Below are 15208 nucleotides of genomic sequence, written 5' to 3'. Positions count from 1 at the left end.
AAAAGTTGAGATAGATAATAGAGGCACGAAATCGGTGTAGATACTACGATTTTCCATATGTTACAGATCATCAAGATCTTCCAATTTACAAGAGGTCAGAAAATTTCCTCGAATTCGATTCACAATGGACTAATCGATCATTGAACAATAAATGTCGCGGAATGAAATGGGTGATAATAGTAGCATCAGAGGTGTTAAAAACCAGCGATGTTTCGAAGCTTGACGTCTTAATTGCTTGTTAAGACTGATTATTTAGGGGATCCCGATTTACAGTGACAATTGAGCAACACGCGTGCATAGAAATCGGTTCGTGAAAAGAATTTTCAGAGGGCACGCGCTGCAGGCCAAGTATCGGGTGCAGATAAAAACTAAACCGTGGACTGCAGCAAGAGCTGCTGCTGCACGAGGAGTGCAAGGGTACGAGCTTATAAGCTGGACGGTTTGTGTATGCGTGTACGTATAATAAACGCGGACGAGAGTGAAAGAAAGAAGGAGAGAAAGAGAGAAAGAGAGAGTAGGCAAATGCGACGTCGACGACGGCGACGAGGAGAGGAGCAAGCAGGCCGCGCGTTGAATTCGGTACGAAAATAGCGCGACGTACGGTTCAACCAACAACAGCCGGCCAGCCGGCGGCCGTGCCGCGACGGAATGAAGCTACGGTTACAAAACGGCGCTCTGCAGCTTGAAACCAGAGAACTATACCACCTACCCAAGTCTCTTATACCTATAACCATGTGCTCTGATCCTCTCCAGAGTTCTTTCTGGTTAGATAACTCGTTGCGATACAGGATACGAGGAGATAGAAGAGAGGAGAGCACCAACGATACTACGAAAGAAAACCACGCAACGAAACGACGGTCCTTGAATCCAATTGACAAAATTACAACCGCGCGTGCTACTGCAGGTATTTAATTATACGATTGGCAAAAGCGCGGATCAAGTGTCATTGGATCTTTGGAATCAAGAGTTCAGGAAGTCTCTTGGAACCAGAGTCTACGGTTGGACAAATTCTAGTAAACGAGGTTCATCTCCAGACTTATCTTCACGGAATACTCGTATTTCATTCCAACGTGTTCAAGTGTTTTGATCGTGAAATCCACTTCTGACGACTATTTGCACCCTTGTTAAAGTGTCCAGCTGAGAGCCGTTTTATGGTCTGAAATTATCATATCTCAAGACCGATCGCGATCGCAATTCGATAAGAGGTGTTAAATCAGTGCCAGCCGATGAAACGAGACTTTCGAATTGAGAATTGGCGATATTACCGAACTGTTTATCCACCACTGGTCTGTATCCGGTTACAATTTCTAAATAACACAATCGTCATTAGCTGATCAAATATAGTTCGATCGCTATTTCCGGGGGCAGTTTATAGTGTGCAAGCGTGCAAATGCACGGCATGCGTAGGGTAAAGATAAACATTATTCATTGTCAGTATAGGCCAGTGGCCACAACCGTCACCACCGCCGCCTCACCTCGCCTCGAGGAACTTTGAAGTATATCTACTGGTTGACAGAATAATAGCCGGCGCACCTAAGTGCGTCTGACCTGTCTTGTTCTCACGTGTTTGCATTAAATCTTATTCCCCTCCCCCCTAGATACAGGAATTTGAAAACGCGGTTTATTATGTTTTCGCCAGCGGCGCGAAGGCGTCCTTGCCTCTTCGGAGTCTAAGATCACGGCAACTCCGGTTTCCACAAATTCGCGTCATCTCTAGTAACAGCGTTCGGAGATGAAAATGAAGAAGGAGAAGTAGGAGTGGATTTGAAGCTCAAGCCACGCGAATAGCACGGCAATATCGTATTGGAAAACATTGGTCTAACTTCGTCTGGGTAGAAATTATGGAGTTAATTGGCGGCGAGACAAAGCCAGACGAACCGAAATAGCGTTTGGTGTTTGTAAAGAAAAGAAGCAACTGATCATCAGGCGTGTCAAGACTTCGTATCATCTGTCAAAACGTCATATTCTAAGATGTTTTTCTAAGATATATGAACAGAAGAATAAATTTTTGTCACGAAAAGATGAAGAGAATAAATAAACTAAAAAGATGCGATGTAGAAGCAAACGTTGTTCACGACATCGTCGCTTGCAGGGAATCGCTTATTACACGTTACAATATTTTCTACGACGACGCACCAACAATTTATTGACCGTTAAATTATGACGCTCCGTTAAGAAGACGAGGCTGTCGTTGGATCTTGCGATACAGCCAATTTGTGCAGACGTAGTTATCATGTGTGGAAAAGTTAAAGAGAGAGACACAGTCCTCAGCAACCGTGGTGGAAATCTATTCCACACCCTGAACTTTGCGAAACATTACTACTGATCATGGGAAAATAAAATTCATCGAACAATTTATGCCTTGTTCATCTGACACGTAATTCATCCAACGACTGAAATTGTACAATGCAGAAGACGTTTGAGATGAGAAAGAAAGAAGAAAAAAATATCCACGATGTATAGTATATTCTTTATCGATGTTATAAATTCGTCGAACATTAAGTTACATTCTGTTAAGAGAAGAGCAAAATGAAAAAAGTGTGGAAGCATATGTTGAAGGTTGAGAAGAGAGAATTCCAAACTTTCAACGTTTTGGAAATTCCACACGGAGTGGAAATTCATGGTCAGGATCCCAACCTAAGTGTTTGTTGTGAAAATGAGTCAGTAATCAGGATAAGGTGCAAATGTGTAATGATCCTTAACGGACTTGAAAAAATCGATACCTGACTAGATTATTTCTGATCGGATACACACTGAGACGATTATACCGTAAGAAGTAACACAAAAACCCGAAGAACCTTATCACCCGAATCAGATTCTGACCCAGTAAAACGAAAGCTCACCGAACACCTTATATTCAAGGATGAATACATCCTCGCGATCGTCGTTCCGAGAGTACCAATGAGAATTAGCGGATAAGAGCAGCCGAAAGCGAGAATAAAGTCGGTTTATAATCGCGTTCCTGGAAGTCTCGATGAATGAAAGTCCCCACTGTTCGTGGGTTCGGTCTCCTTCCTCTCCGGCGGGGCGTCGTGGCCACAGGCAGTGGCCCCACGAGTTCCCAGTTCCCTACTTCCTCGGTAACGATCGAGGCTCGGAGTAGCCGTAGGTAAGCGAGCTACTCCGCCCTCGGTTTAGCTCCTCCTTTGGCTCCCGCCTGTGGGTCGGCCACCCTGACCCTGGCATCGAGGCATCGAGGAGAATAAGAGGGCGAGAGCTCTTCCTCGAGGCTCCTCTCTTCCCGACGGGTTCGAGAGACAGGCAGTCTTGCTCCCTTCTTGCTCCCCCTCAAAGCATGCGCTCCGCACTCGCGTCCGGCTGGCACGCATGTGAGTCCTCGACGTGCCCGTCAAATTTGACGTGTTCTTGAAGGAGGTACGACATCCCTCGTCCTACGGTGTATATCCTCGAGGGTCGCGTTTTTCTGTTTTTTCATGTGTGCTGCTCCAAAATGGCTCCTGAACACTGCCGCTTTCACGGTACCGAACGTGTCAGGGTGTCTGCCATGCCGGACCCGGGATCGGTATACTGGAAAAGAAGAACCGCACGTGGTAGAATTGTTCTCATCACAACCCTCCGTTGTCTTATACTCTCCAAAACTGAGTCACCGGTTGATAATAGTCGATGCAATCAGTGAACCGTAACTTCGTTCAATCAACGAGATTGACACAGCACGTTTGAGAAGGACCGTCTGCACTAATTGAAGACAGTATAAACTTAGGTAACGACCAGTTTTTCACCGAAAATAAATAGCCAACGCTGCATGACTGACCGGGACAACTGCTGTTCCTGCATTGTAACAATTCTCATCACATCACGATTCAAATTTAGAGTACATAGGATCAAGACAATTCTTTCGTTCCCATTGCAGCAGCGACACGGTCCAGTGTTAGAGATTTGAGTATATATATTCCATTTCCCGGGTTCATTCATCGTCTTAATTATCCGGCGATCAGATTCGGCTTGCAGGCTGATGCCGCATAATCGATAGCCGGTTTGGGATTTATGGATGACACAGGTGGAAAGTAAGGAACACGCGGCGTTTTCGAGAGGCCCACGTCTCGTGGTACGGGGATAATTTAGGATGGTCTAAAGTCTGGAGGTCGGTCTAGACGAGCACGAGTCTCGTTAATTACAGCCGTGCCATGCGACGTCCTGCTTGGGAAACCGTCTATTATAATCAGCATCTCCGGCGTACACCATTCCATGCTTATTCTACTCGGTACAAAATTGGCGCTAATTAATCCGCACCAGCAGCAGGCTTCAATCTAATATCACCCCGCCAAGATGCGCTTTTCACAGTGACCGATGAAAACTCGGGTTTTCTGATAGGATAATTACTTGCCGTTTCGCACGGTGCCCCGAAATCCAAGAGGAAAGAGTGTCACGTGGTGATTGTGATTTCACCGTCGGGAAAATCAGAAAACGGACGGACTCACTACAGTATGTCAAGACGGTCTTCGAATTAATCTCGTCAACGAATCCAAGCTACGTAAATCAGAGTATGACGTAGCGGAACTCTGTGAACTTTTCAAGTCAGTTGGAAATCCGGAAGAACTCGTTCCAGGTTACGTGCTACTTATCTATTTCCGTTGAGGTGAAAAAAAAACACATATATAACAAAAATATTTATCGCTGTACGAAACGTCGTAGATAAACGATAGTCCGTGGGCTCGATTGGACATATGCGAACACACGAGAATCTAGCCACTTATTTTTTTCAACCAAACAAATCAACGAACCAACCAACAGTAGCGCGTCAGCGTAACATTTCGAGCATGGAGTGACAGTTTGTTGGATGCAGGATGAAGAGTCGCTGGCGCTGAGTAGCTGGTTACATTACGGCTGAAATGAATATATAGAGATAAAAGGTTGAAGCATGCCGGATCGTTTGACGTTTGTAGTATTGAGGGTAGGTACGTGCTGCACCGTGCCAAGTCAGACTCCGTTGGCAGTCCGTACCGACCACCAGCATCCGTAAGTTATACGTACATAATACAAATGCCAAAACATAACATTATTACCGTGGCAGTATTTCTTTTATTTTATCTCTTAGTCGTCCAGTCGAGGATCGCTGCGGACTGTCTTCTGCAAATAGAGCACCCTCATATCTTATTTCGAATCATAGTCGTAGGCTGTATTGTAAATTACCTGCAAACACTTGTAGTCAAATGATGAACTCAACCGCGATGCAACGTCTTGCGGGACCGAAATAAAGCTTTGATATACGATAATCGTAAACGAATAATCACACTCCAAAACGTCGAGCATTATCAGCTGAAGGACCAAGATTTGCGTTACCAGCAATGACACTTTCCGTTCTATAGAGTTCTCCTGAACTTTAGAACGACGTTTTTCATCTCACTCGACGATTCGGACATCGTAAAAGAACATCGTTGAAATAACTTTTGAATAACTGAGCAAGAGAGAGAAAGAGAGAGAGAGAGAGAAATGACTAGCTGTGGTTACCGTACAGTCCTTAACTATTCTAATTTCTTACCGAAAAGCAATATCACATTTCCTTGTTGTTCCAACAATGTTTAAACGTTATTGAAACGATATTTCATTCTGCAATTGCTATCAAGTGTACCAGTTATTCACCCAGTCCCAATTATTGACCTTTTTTTGGTTGTATCAGTTTGATCCTTGGTTCTAATAAACCAAAAAATAAATTTCTAGTGTCTAACCCTCTAGCGATTGGTTTTAGTCGTCGCGAAATTCACAACTTCTGCCGTCAATTTATAATTATGGAAAATAAAAGGGTCGATAACTGGTTCCAAGCGTGTCAATGACTGGTACACTTACCTTATATCAAAACGAAATCGCCCAAACGCATGACACTGACAATTAGAGATCGGCGTGAAGTTCGTTGAAACGGTGCCCGACGGTAGTTTGGATGCATCAGCATCGGGACCAGGGCAGCATAAGGCCGGGTTTTCTGAAATTCCAATCGCAGTGGGTGGTTTGGACTTGGGAAAGAAAAACACGAGAGTAAAACGCTTAATCACATTTATCTAAACGAACCTGTTAACTAGCAACAAATATGATAATCACCGGGCTAATATAGCCGAAGTTGAGACTAACGAAACACAATTTCCGCCTCCCTCGCTATGCTTCTCTCTCTGTCGCTCCTGCTACAGATCCATCACTGGTTTTGCCTTCTCTATCTCTCTCTTTCTCTCTCTCCGTCGGTAGCTTAGCCGCTATCCCTTCGGTCGGTGGATTTGAAATAATCCGGATTAACGAATACGAAAACATCGAATACGTTTTAACACGGCCGGCTTACGCCAAGGTATAGTCGAAGGAAAAACAAGGAAACGAAAGAAAAGGAACAGGTTGTAGCTATTTGCTTGTTCAACGCATACTCCTGCAATTTTAATTCTTTTACCTTTTCTGATACCAATTAGAAGAGCTGCGGTTCAATTTTCAAACCGTTTAATCACTGGCCTGACCGTTTCTCCTACCATTTTCCCCTCTCGCTTGCCACCGCATTAAATCTTCATATAAAGCGAAGAAAAGCTTGGTCGACTTCTTTTGTTCCAAAAATTCTTCACTCCCAAGTTTACTTGCTATAACCCCGGTGCTCACAGTCCAGGTATACACAAGAGCCGGAAAAATCACATGGTTCGAAGAATACCAGAGTCAAAAGAAGGGAGAATAAGAATAAGAGTGGGATGAAGATGAGGAAGAGAGCACAAGGAGTGAACCGAAGTTTGTAAACAGAGTTCGTACGATGTGTACACGGTAGGCTGGTCGCCCATTATTTTAGGGACGAGATTTCCTTTATCTGCTTAAGGAATCAGCTGCGCTTTTGGTCCTTCTCAGAGATCCTTCTCAAGTAGGAGACTGCCTATAAGGATCACCTGCCTCCAGTTTACTGTAAAACGCGTTATACCCAACTATGCAGATGCGGAGGGTGCACACAGAACGCAGTTGCAGTCGAAATGGCAATAAATTGAAAACGGCTTGCAAAATCCTTCGATTTTTCTCTTTCATGGCACATACTTAGCACTCGAGAAAACGAAGCTTTCTTGAAATAAAAACATGAAAAACAAGCACCTACGTTTTTATCGCCATATATGTATAACGAAGACCACTTAATTGTACCATAATACAACTCATGATTGGGGTTTTTAACACGAAACGAGTACTGATTCTGGTTTTTTAGAGCGGAAAATTTCGACTATCGTTAGATAAATTGGTGATATTTGGTGTAGCGGTAGGTCGTTCTCGTCTTAGGCTTGGTCGTCGATCTATTTCCGTATTCACTGGTATAACCGCGAGTTGGACCCAGGAGACGATCTCCGATCTGATATACCTACCTACTCGACTGGACGACGAGAGTCCGAGACGAAAACCCCTCGGACTAGAGAGGAGAAGAATTATTATTAGTTTCCACCGGTTGTCCGCAGTCCATTTCAAAACGGGATAAGGAAAGGAGCAGTAACGGGGGGGGGGGGGGTGGAGACCCCGTTCAGCTCCGCTTCCTACGTGATTGAGGAGTTTGAAATAGGCCGATGAGTAATTCTCTTTTTGTTTTCTGCACGCAAATGCCACCGGCCATGTAGTTGTTATGTCACAAACGAAACAACTACTCAGGCATTATCTATACATCGCATCTCTCGTTAAGAGTAGATGAATTCTGGATACACGCCCAAACCGTTCTTAATTTTTATTCATTTACTCTTGTTCGCTTTTATTCTACATTAGTTTTTTTTTTCTTCCCCCCGTTTTTGAGCAATTTTTTTTTTTTATCAAGTTATACCAAAGCAGCTGTAAATATAATAGTAGTTCTTACTATTATCCTCGAAAGTACAAACTCAGTTACATAGTTTTATAGATCCCGATAGTGTACTCTGGAACATATTGTTTATTTGTTTATTTTTATTTTTTTATCTACTTCTAAATTCTCGTCTTTATCTCGAAGACACGATTTCATTTAGATTTATGGACTAGTATTCTGGGAATAGGGAGATCTTGACAATTGATAAATCTATCCAACGATTAACGTACCTGAAACTCTCTCTGGCGATAGGAGTAGGTATATAATTGTCAGTAAAACAAGCCTGGTAATTACCGAATTGATTTATTTAGTTATTTTTCTTTAATATGTAAGTTTAGAAGAATTCTATTTTTCCCGCAAAACTATAAATGTATTTATGAACGTGGTAAAAAAAAAAAAAAAAAAAAACAGAAAAAAACCAGCTTTGTGTAATATTTCACCCGAATGGGATTATAATTGAGATTATACGAATGAAATACGTGTTTCGAAACGCTGAACCGTTTTTTGTATATTGCGCAAAGAAAAAAAATTATAATTAGCTTTGAGAGGGAAAAATAGCTGCCGTGGAATTTGAAAATAACAAGCGACAACTACGGCAGAAAATAGATGGAAAAGATGCGCTATACAGCGTGGAGTTTAGCATTATAATAATTTGCGAAATTTAACTTGGTAATAAATTGTCGGATTATTATTACTATATATACAGCAACTTTCAGGGCGTAGATTTTTATCAGGATCAGGAGGCAATGAGAGAAGAAGACGAGATTAAGAAAGAAAAAAGTTGATAATAATTCTTAATAATTTTTAGCGAACTTTATCGACGGTTTATATACGTATAGGGATAGAATATACCTCCTGGATATAAGGAGCGTAAGAATTTGTCGCCGATAAGATCTCTCCGACAGCATCAGCATCAGCAGCAGCAGCAGCAGCAACTTATAAGATGGAGAAGGGATCGGGAAACGCGTTAAATACCCTTCATAAAATTCTACCGGTATCACGATCCCCGGACGCCTGCTGCACTTTTACAAGCTAAAAAGGGACGTCGTTTAATTTGCGTTTCGGCTAAACGCACCGGCTATCAGCTAATTGAATCTTGTCACGTCACACCTGCTGGGCTCCAGCGAGCCTCTAGGCTTGACAAATTACCGCCACCATTCACACATAACATAGCTGTCCCAAAAATGGAGGAAAAAAGATATTCTAGATAGCTGCAAAACAGGCAAAAAAAAAACACCAAGGATCAAAATACCGGAGCTCAACTATATAGCAAGCCCATTAGAAAAGTGGCTTAACCCTTTGAAGCATACACTTTTTCCTGCAATCAAATTCCCTGAAACTTGATTTATTAGGGTTCTCGAGGCAGATGATAACAAAAATGGGGTCAGATCTGAGAAATTATCAAAATTCAAAACAGTGGATCTAGTATGAGCGAATAGGATCAATTTTTATATTTTCATTCCGCCATATTGGATCCGCTATTTTAAATTTCGAAATTTTTATCGTCGGATTCATTTTTAGCGGATTCATTTACCGAGTCCCACTTTTCTAGTCCTTCCATAATCTTCCCACAATTATATTTATTCACGCTGTTTATCCATAGCACTCACTATATGTGCAGAATCATCATAATCTCTCTTAAAAAATCAACATTAACATCTTGGAAGTCCAGTTGTGGAAAACAAAGCTGACAACGGTATCTCGAAAATTGAATATAAGTATTGAGTAATCCATTCAAAAAAAAGTGTAGCATATATAAGACGCTGTGCCGCAAAGTGTTGAAGGAATTAGCTAATAACCAACCAATCATCCCGATAAGAAGACCGTGTCACTCGACTCGAAAAAAAAAAAAAACAGTTTTCGAGCAATCCGAGTACGGAGGAACAAAAATTAACGAACAAGAAGTGGAAGATGCTCAATGTCCCGATGATAGTACGTTACGCACATTGTATGTACAAACACACCTTGCACGTGAGGATGAAAAGTGAACGAGGTGCTTTGATGGCGTTTAAAAAATTCTGATGAATCGTAATTCTGAAGAACGAAGAACCGAACTTGGCTCTGGGATATTCTTTGCATCTTGACGATCTCCTCGCCTGTCCCTGTCTAATTCCAACTATTTCTCGCTGTCCGTCTCTTCTTCTCCCGGTGGCTGAGTTCTGGACTGCAGTATGTATGTATAAGAGCGGATCCACGCGTTATATACCGAACCCAAGCGCTGCAGCAGCGTCTAAATTTATTGCGCGATCTTCGAAAGATAAGGCATACCTGGGGACACCTTCAACGCTGACTCCCCGTTCCGTTTCACGTTAAAACGGACTCCCCACTCTGATCGTGAGCCTGCGGAGCAATCTCTGTCAGAGGTAGTAACAAAAAAGAAAGAAAAAAAGAGAATGGATACCGAGAAGGAAACCAGAATAAGGAGTAGGAAATAACTCTTTTCCGGCCTGGTTTGTGCGCCAGTTGCTAATTCCGAACATCGGCGAATTTGGAAGGACCCGAAAAAACGCTACGACGGATGGAAGAGCTTTGACTTGGTCCGTCAAGTTGACGGCGATATCGGGAGGAAGGCGCCACGCCGCGTGATTGTGAAAAATAAATAAATATTACGCAGGTACCGTCCGACTGCTATACACAGACTCTGCGAGAACCAGAGAGCACGTGAAACGTTCTGACGATTTCTATTTCCGTTTCAGACACCGTGCAGCGTCCAGCAGCGACACTCTCGCGTTCTACGGTGTTATTTTAAAAGTTGTATTTTTCCTCTCCGTTACCTCTTTTTTCAATATCTTATTTGGCCGATTTTTCCCAATGGAACCCGAAGCATTTCAAACATCTTCTCTGACCAATCTACTATCCTTTCTCCAAGAGGATGAACAGCGGAACGTTTAATGTCTTGTAAAACAACCGCTTCACCAATCACATTTTATACTTAATGTACCTGGACTGCCGTGCAAACGGACCTGCGGCTAGGTTAGGTTAGGTTAGGTTAGGTTAGGCTTAGTTTACGATTCTTCTCCGACATCCCGATGGGATACTTGCGAACCACGGGACGTGATTATAACTGATAAAAATTTGAGGGTCAGGCATAGACTGATAATGGTTAGACACAATCACAGAGAATATAGTACGCTGATAGAAAATATGGTGTACACATGATTGTAGAGGTCCTCAGACTTGATTTACGGTTTGGACTTATCCAAGGCACGGTTCGAGTGTATGGTTTTGACTACTTTAACGATTACGATGAAGTTTTTGATGCTTTATCCTGACCTTAAATCAAGGTCGAGGATAGTTTCCCCTACATCATTCTCTCACAGTGTACAGTTTGTCCGACACATCTTCGGACACTGATCTCTGTACTAACTGGATGGCTGACCAGCGTCCTCGGCTTGAGTTGATTAGGAGAAGACGAAATGGACACCAGCGCTTCGACAGTTTCAATGGAACCAACGAATCACGTGGTTCACTGTGTATGTCATTGGTTGAAGTGACAGTACCATGTGACTAAATCCGTTTCCGACAGGCTGTCACCCACGTGACCCGTTAGTTTAACTTCGGGTATTTCAGCGCTAGTATCGATTCTTGGGGCTTCTAATCGGCACAAGCTGCCTTGTGCCGGAAGCTCAGGAGTCAGCCATTCGTTTAGTAACGAGACGAGTGTCTTCGCACTATTCCAATTCACCCGATTCACCACGTTCTTTTCTTTTTGCCCTGTTTTCCAGCGGTCAAAGAGAAGACAAGGGTCACGGCGGAGGACTGGGAGACTCGAGCAGCGAAAGCGGCGACGATACGAAGAGACAATCCGTGAGTCAACAACAGCCTTCGGCGTGCGCTGTCCAGCAGCAACAACAGCAACAGCAACAGCAACAGCAGCAAATGGTTGACCACCAGCACTCCTCGGGTATTTACCAGCTACCGCCACCCCCAACCAGCGTAGTTTCTAGTCCGCACTCCTACCACCAAGCCCACTCCTCGACGCTGAGCCATAGCCACACGACGACGCACCACATGCAGCACCATGACACGAGCAGCGAAAGCGGCGACGATAAACGCAACATCCACCATCAGCTGCAACACCATTTACAAGGCGGACACTTATCCCATGGCCTCGTTCACCCCACTGCCACCCTGCCACCGCCACCTCCTAGTTGCGCTCAACAGAAGAGCCAGCTCGACTACATGCAGTACTACAGTCCGCAGGTTGGTGTCTTTGACGATAATTCGTTCTTTTTAGATGCCGGCTTCTCTGGATTCAGTGGAGAAGGGAAGGGAAGGTATCGCGATCATCACGGAAGTGTGAAGTTCGATTTACATTTGAACTTGACCTTGCGATGTCGTCTGACAGATTATCGCCTCCGACCGTTTTACATGACGATGTACGTTTCTTTGCATGACTGTAACTCGGAATCGGATGAATAGACTTATTGTTGGATGAAACAAACTCGATCCATTCCTTTGGCATTCATTCCACTCGGACCTTGTCTAATTTTGGGAAAAATCGAACGTTCATTTAAAACTCAAATTGCTCCAAGTGTTTTCATGTTCTTAAAAAAAAAAAACTCCTAAAAGTAGGTATGATTTTAGAGCGTGCAAGCTATAACCCCCTTAATTGGGACCAGTTTTGCTGTTTTTCGCGTACAACTCGGAAGGAGACGGCATATCTGTAGCGAGTGCAAAGTTCGGAAGTACATGATTCCTGCACTCTATTAATAACGAACCGATAAAACGGTAACGAATGTCGAAACCGTAACTGTCAGGTGTGATTGATTGTGCTCCAGGACTACTTGATCGGGACGCCGACCTCATCGGACCTGCAAAAGTCGCTGCCCCACACGGCAACCTCGATGCAGATGGGAGCGATAGCCCCATCGATGGGGGCCCTGAGTCCGATGGGCCCGACGACGATGCTCCCGAACACGATGCAGGGTGTGAACTCGATGAACACGATGTCGATGAACGGTATGGGGATGGGTGCGTACCAGGGAATGGGCTCGATGGGAATGACCTCAACGCACACGGGTTACCACAGCGGACTGGTACTGGGGGACTACCACTCGTTGTGACACTGGGTTCAGGGTAATCAGGGTAAACGTGATCAAGAAAAGACGTAATGGTCGATTCGCGGCTGGGTCACGCGAGCGTAAAACCAACGGACTGCGTCCATCCGAGTGTGCTTTACGCAGAGGCTTGGAAATATCTACGAAGGGTGCAGGAGACAACCAGCACAGAGTTTGGAGCAAGCGTGTAAGACTCGTACTCGACCTATGGTTTACGTTCAATGGTTAGTTGCGCGTTGTAAAGGTGAGCAAAATACGTCAACATCGATGACGCCTGGCGTCGGCCTTTCTCCGTCGCAGGCACCCTGCAGTATTTTTCACATCTGCTATTCACATCCGATTAAGATTGATACCGTGGATAATAATTTCGGGTGACCGGGTTCCGCTTCTGCCCCGTAAGAATTCGTATTATACGGAGGCGTTGACACGGGGCACGCGGGGAGGACGAAGAAGACCGACACAGTCAATGTCTCTAGGTATCGAAAAAGACCGAGGTCTTTACTGACTTGTCTCTGAAGAATCGGGAAGGCTGCGGGCGCCTTGCCTTTCTCACTCTCTCTCTCTCTCTCTCTCTCTCTAGCATTCTTTGATCGGTCCCGAACCGGGATAAGGTATACGGTCCGTAAAATACGAGCTCCAAAAACAAAAGACGTTTTTCTTCGCATTACTACGTATCGCAATAATATATATAAATATATATATATTTTGTATATATTTCTTCTCTTCTCTCGCTTTCTCTCCCTCTCCCTCTCCCTCTCCCTCTCCCTCTCTCTCTCTCACCCTCTCTATTCTATTCTATTCTTTTCTCTCCCTGTCTTCTTTTCTTATCTCTTTGTGCAGAAATTCTGTCGCGAGTTGCATAAGAATCGAACAAGCAAGTACCAAAAATGAATACCGTGAAAAGAAAAAGAATTATCGAAAATCGAATAATTAAATGTATTTTTTAAAAAAGAATGGAAAATTTTATTCTATAGTATAGGTAGTATCTATAAATTTATAACGCATACCTATATATATATATATATAAATTATATATCGTTCAGCTATTTCGAATGACTTTGAAATTTTACCAGAGAAAAGAATCGGTTAAAAATTTCAATTAATAATGTAAGAAAAAACGGAAATACAGTACCGGTGATACAGTGATAAAATTTACATCGACCACGTCGAATTATTTTACGTCATGGCTAATCATTATTACATATATATATATATATATATATATGTAATATATATGTATATATATGTATATACATATACAACACGTGTACCGAACGAAAGTAACGTTTCTACCTTGAGAAAGAAAAAAGAAAAGAAAAAAAATATTCCGATAAATTAACAAAGAAATAAATATCCCTGAACAGTGCCGATCGCTTGTCTCGCTGTGATATATATGAATATATTAAATTATATACATGTATATCATATTCAAGATGGCAACAAAATCGAGGCAAATATATTATACAAATACACACACACACATATATGTATATATATATATATATGAAGAATTTGAAAAATACGATAGATATTATTATATTACAAGAACCCAGTAAAAGACAAAATACTATACGATATAGCTAAGCATTTTGTTTCGTTTGATGAAATTTATATACCTATGTAAATAATTGTTCTCGAACGATTTAATCTTCCGAGTTTCATTACAGTTACGATATATTTACGAATAATTAATTCACTGTTTCCTATTCTCTCGCTCTCGCAGTTTTTTTTTTTCCTTTGTTTTCGTTAGCGCAACCGCAAGTACGTTTCATATGCAACTACATATATACATACATACGTATATGTATTTATGCTTTTGTATTTCTCCTATGTAAATATGTAGATAATCTATACGTAAAAACCCACACACACACACACACACACACACACACACACACACACACACACACACACACACACACACACACACACACACACACACACACACACACACACACACACACACAAACAGAGTTGATAACAAACATTCTTTACTGCAGAGTTACAATATTATTCGCGTTTCACGATTACGATACATAGAAAACAACATGCTATTGTACGCATAAAAGTATATAAATATAGGTAAAATAATACGATGAATTCGATTATTATTATTATTATTATTATTATACCTATCTGATAAATTATATTGTTAATCGTATAATACAATAAGTATTATACCTGTAATAACTAGGACGATAAACGCGCGATTTACTCTCTGTAAATACGATAATAGCAGTAATAATAATGATAACGATAAGAAGGAGAATAATAATAATAACAGTAGTAGTAATAATAATAACAATAATGAAAGTAAAATTTTGTATATGTATTATACATACCGTACATACATACATATATATAT

At 42.3% G+C, this 15208-nt stretch overlaps 1 protein-coding gene across 2 annotated transcripts in view; it reads left to right on the top strand.

Moving 5' to 3' along the window:
* The window catches only part of LOC107217445 (homeobox protein SIX1), a 34610-nt gene extending 19850 nt beyond the window's left edge, over positions 1-14760 (top strand). For both annotated transcript variants that reach the window (XM_046740262.1, XM_015654976.2), the window contains exons 4-5: positions 11509-11986; positions 12565-14760. In XM_046740262.1, the coding sequence (XP_046596218.1) occupies positions 11509-11986; positions 12565-12849 (763 nt within the window). In that variant the 3' untranslated portion in view covers positions 12850-14760. The remainder of the gene's footprint in view (positions 1-11508; positions 11987-12564) is intronic.
* The last annotated feature ends 448 nt before the right edge of the window (positions 14761-15208 follow it).

This window comes from Neodiprion lecontei, chromosome 5 (genome assembly GCF_021901455.1).
Source record: "Neodiprion lecontei isolate iyNeoLeco1 chromosome 5, iyNeoLeco1.1, whole genome shotgun sequence".
Classification (NCBI taxonomy): domain Eukaryota; kingdom Metazoa; phylum Arthropoda; class Insecta; order Hymenoptera; family Diprionidae; genus Neodiprion; species Neodiprion lecontei.
Note: the sequence above shows the minus strand (reverse complement) of the source record. Positions and strands in the feature narration are given on the sequence as shown.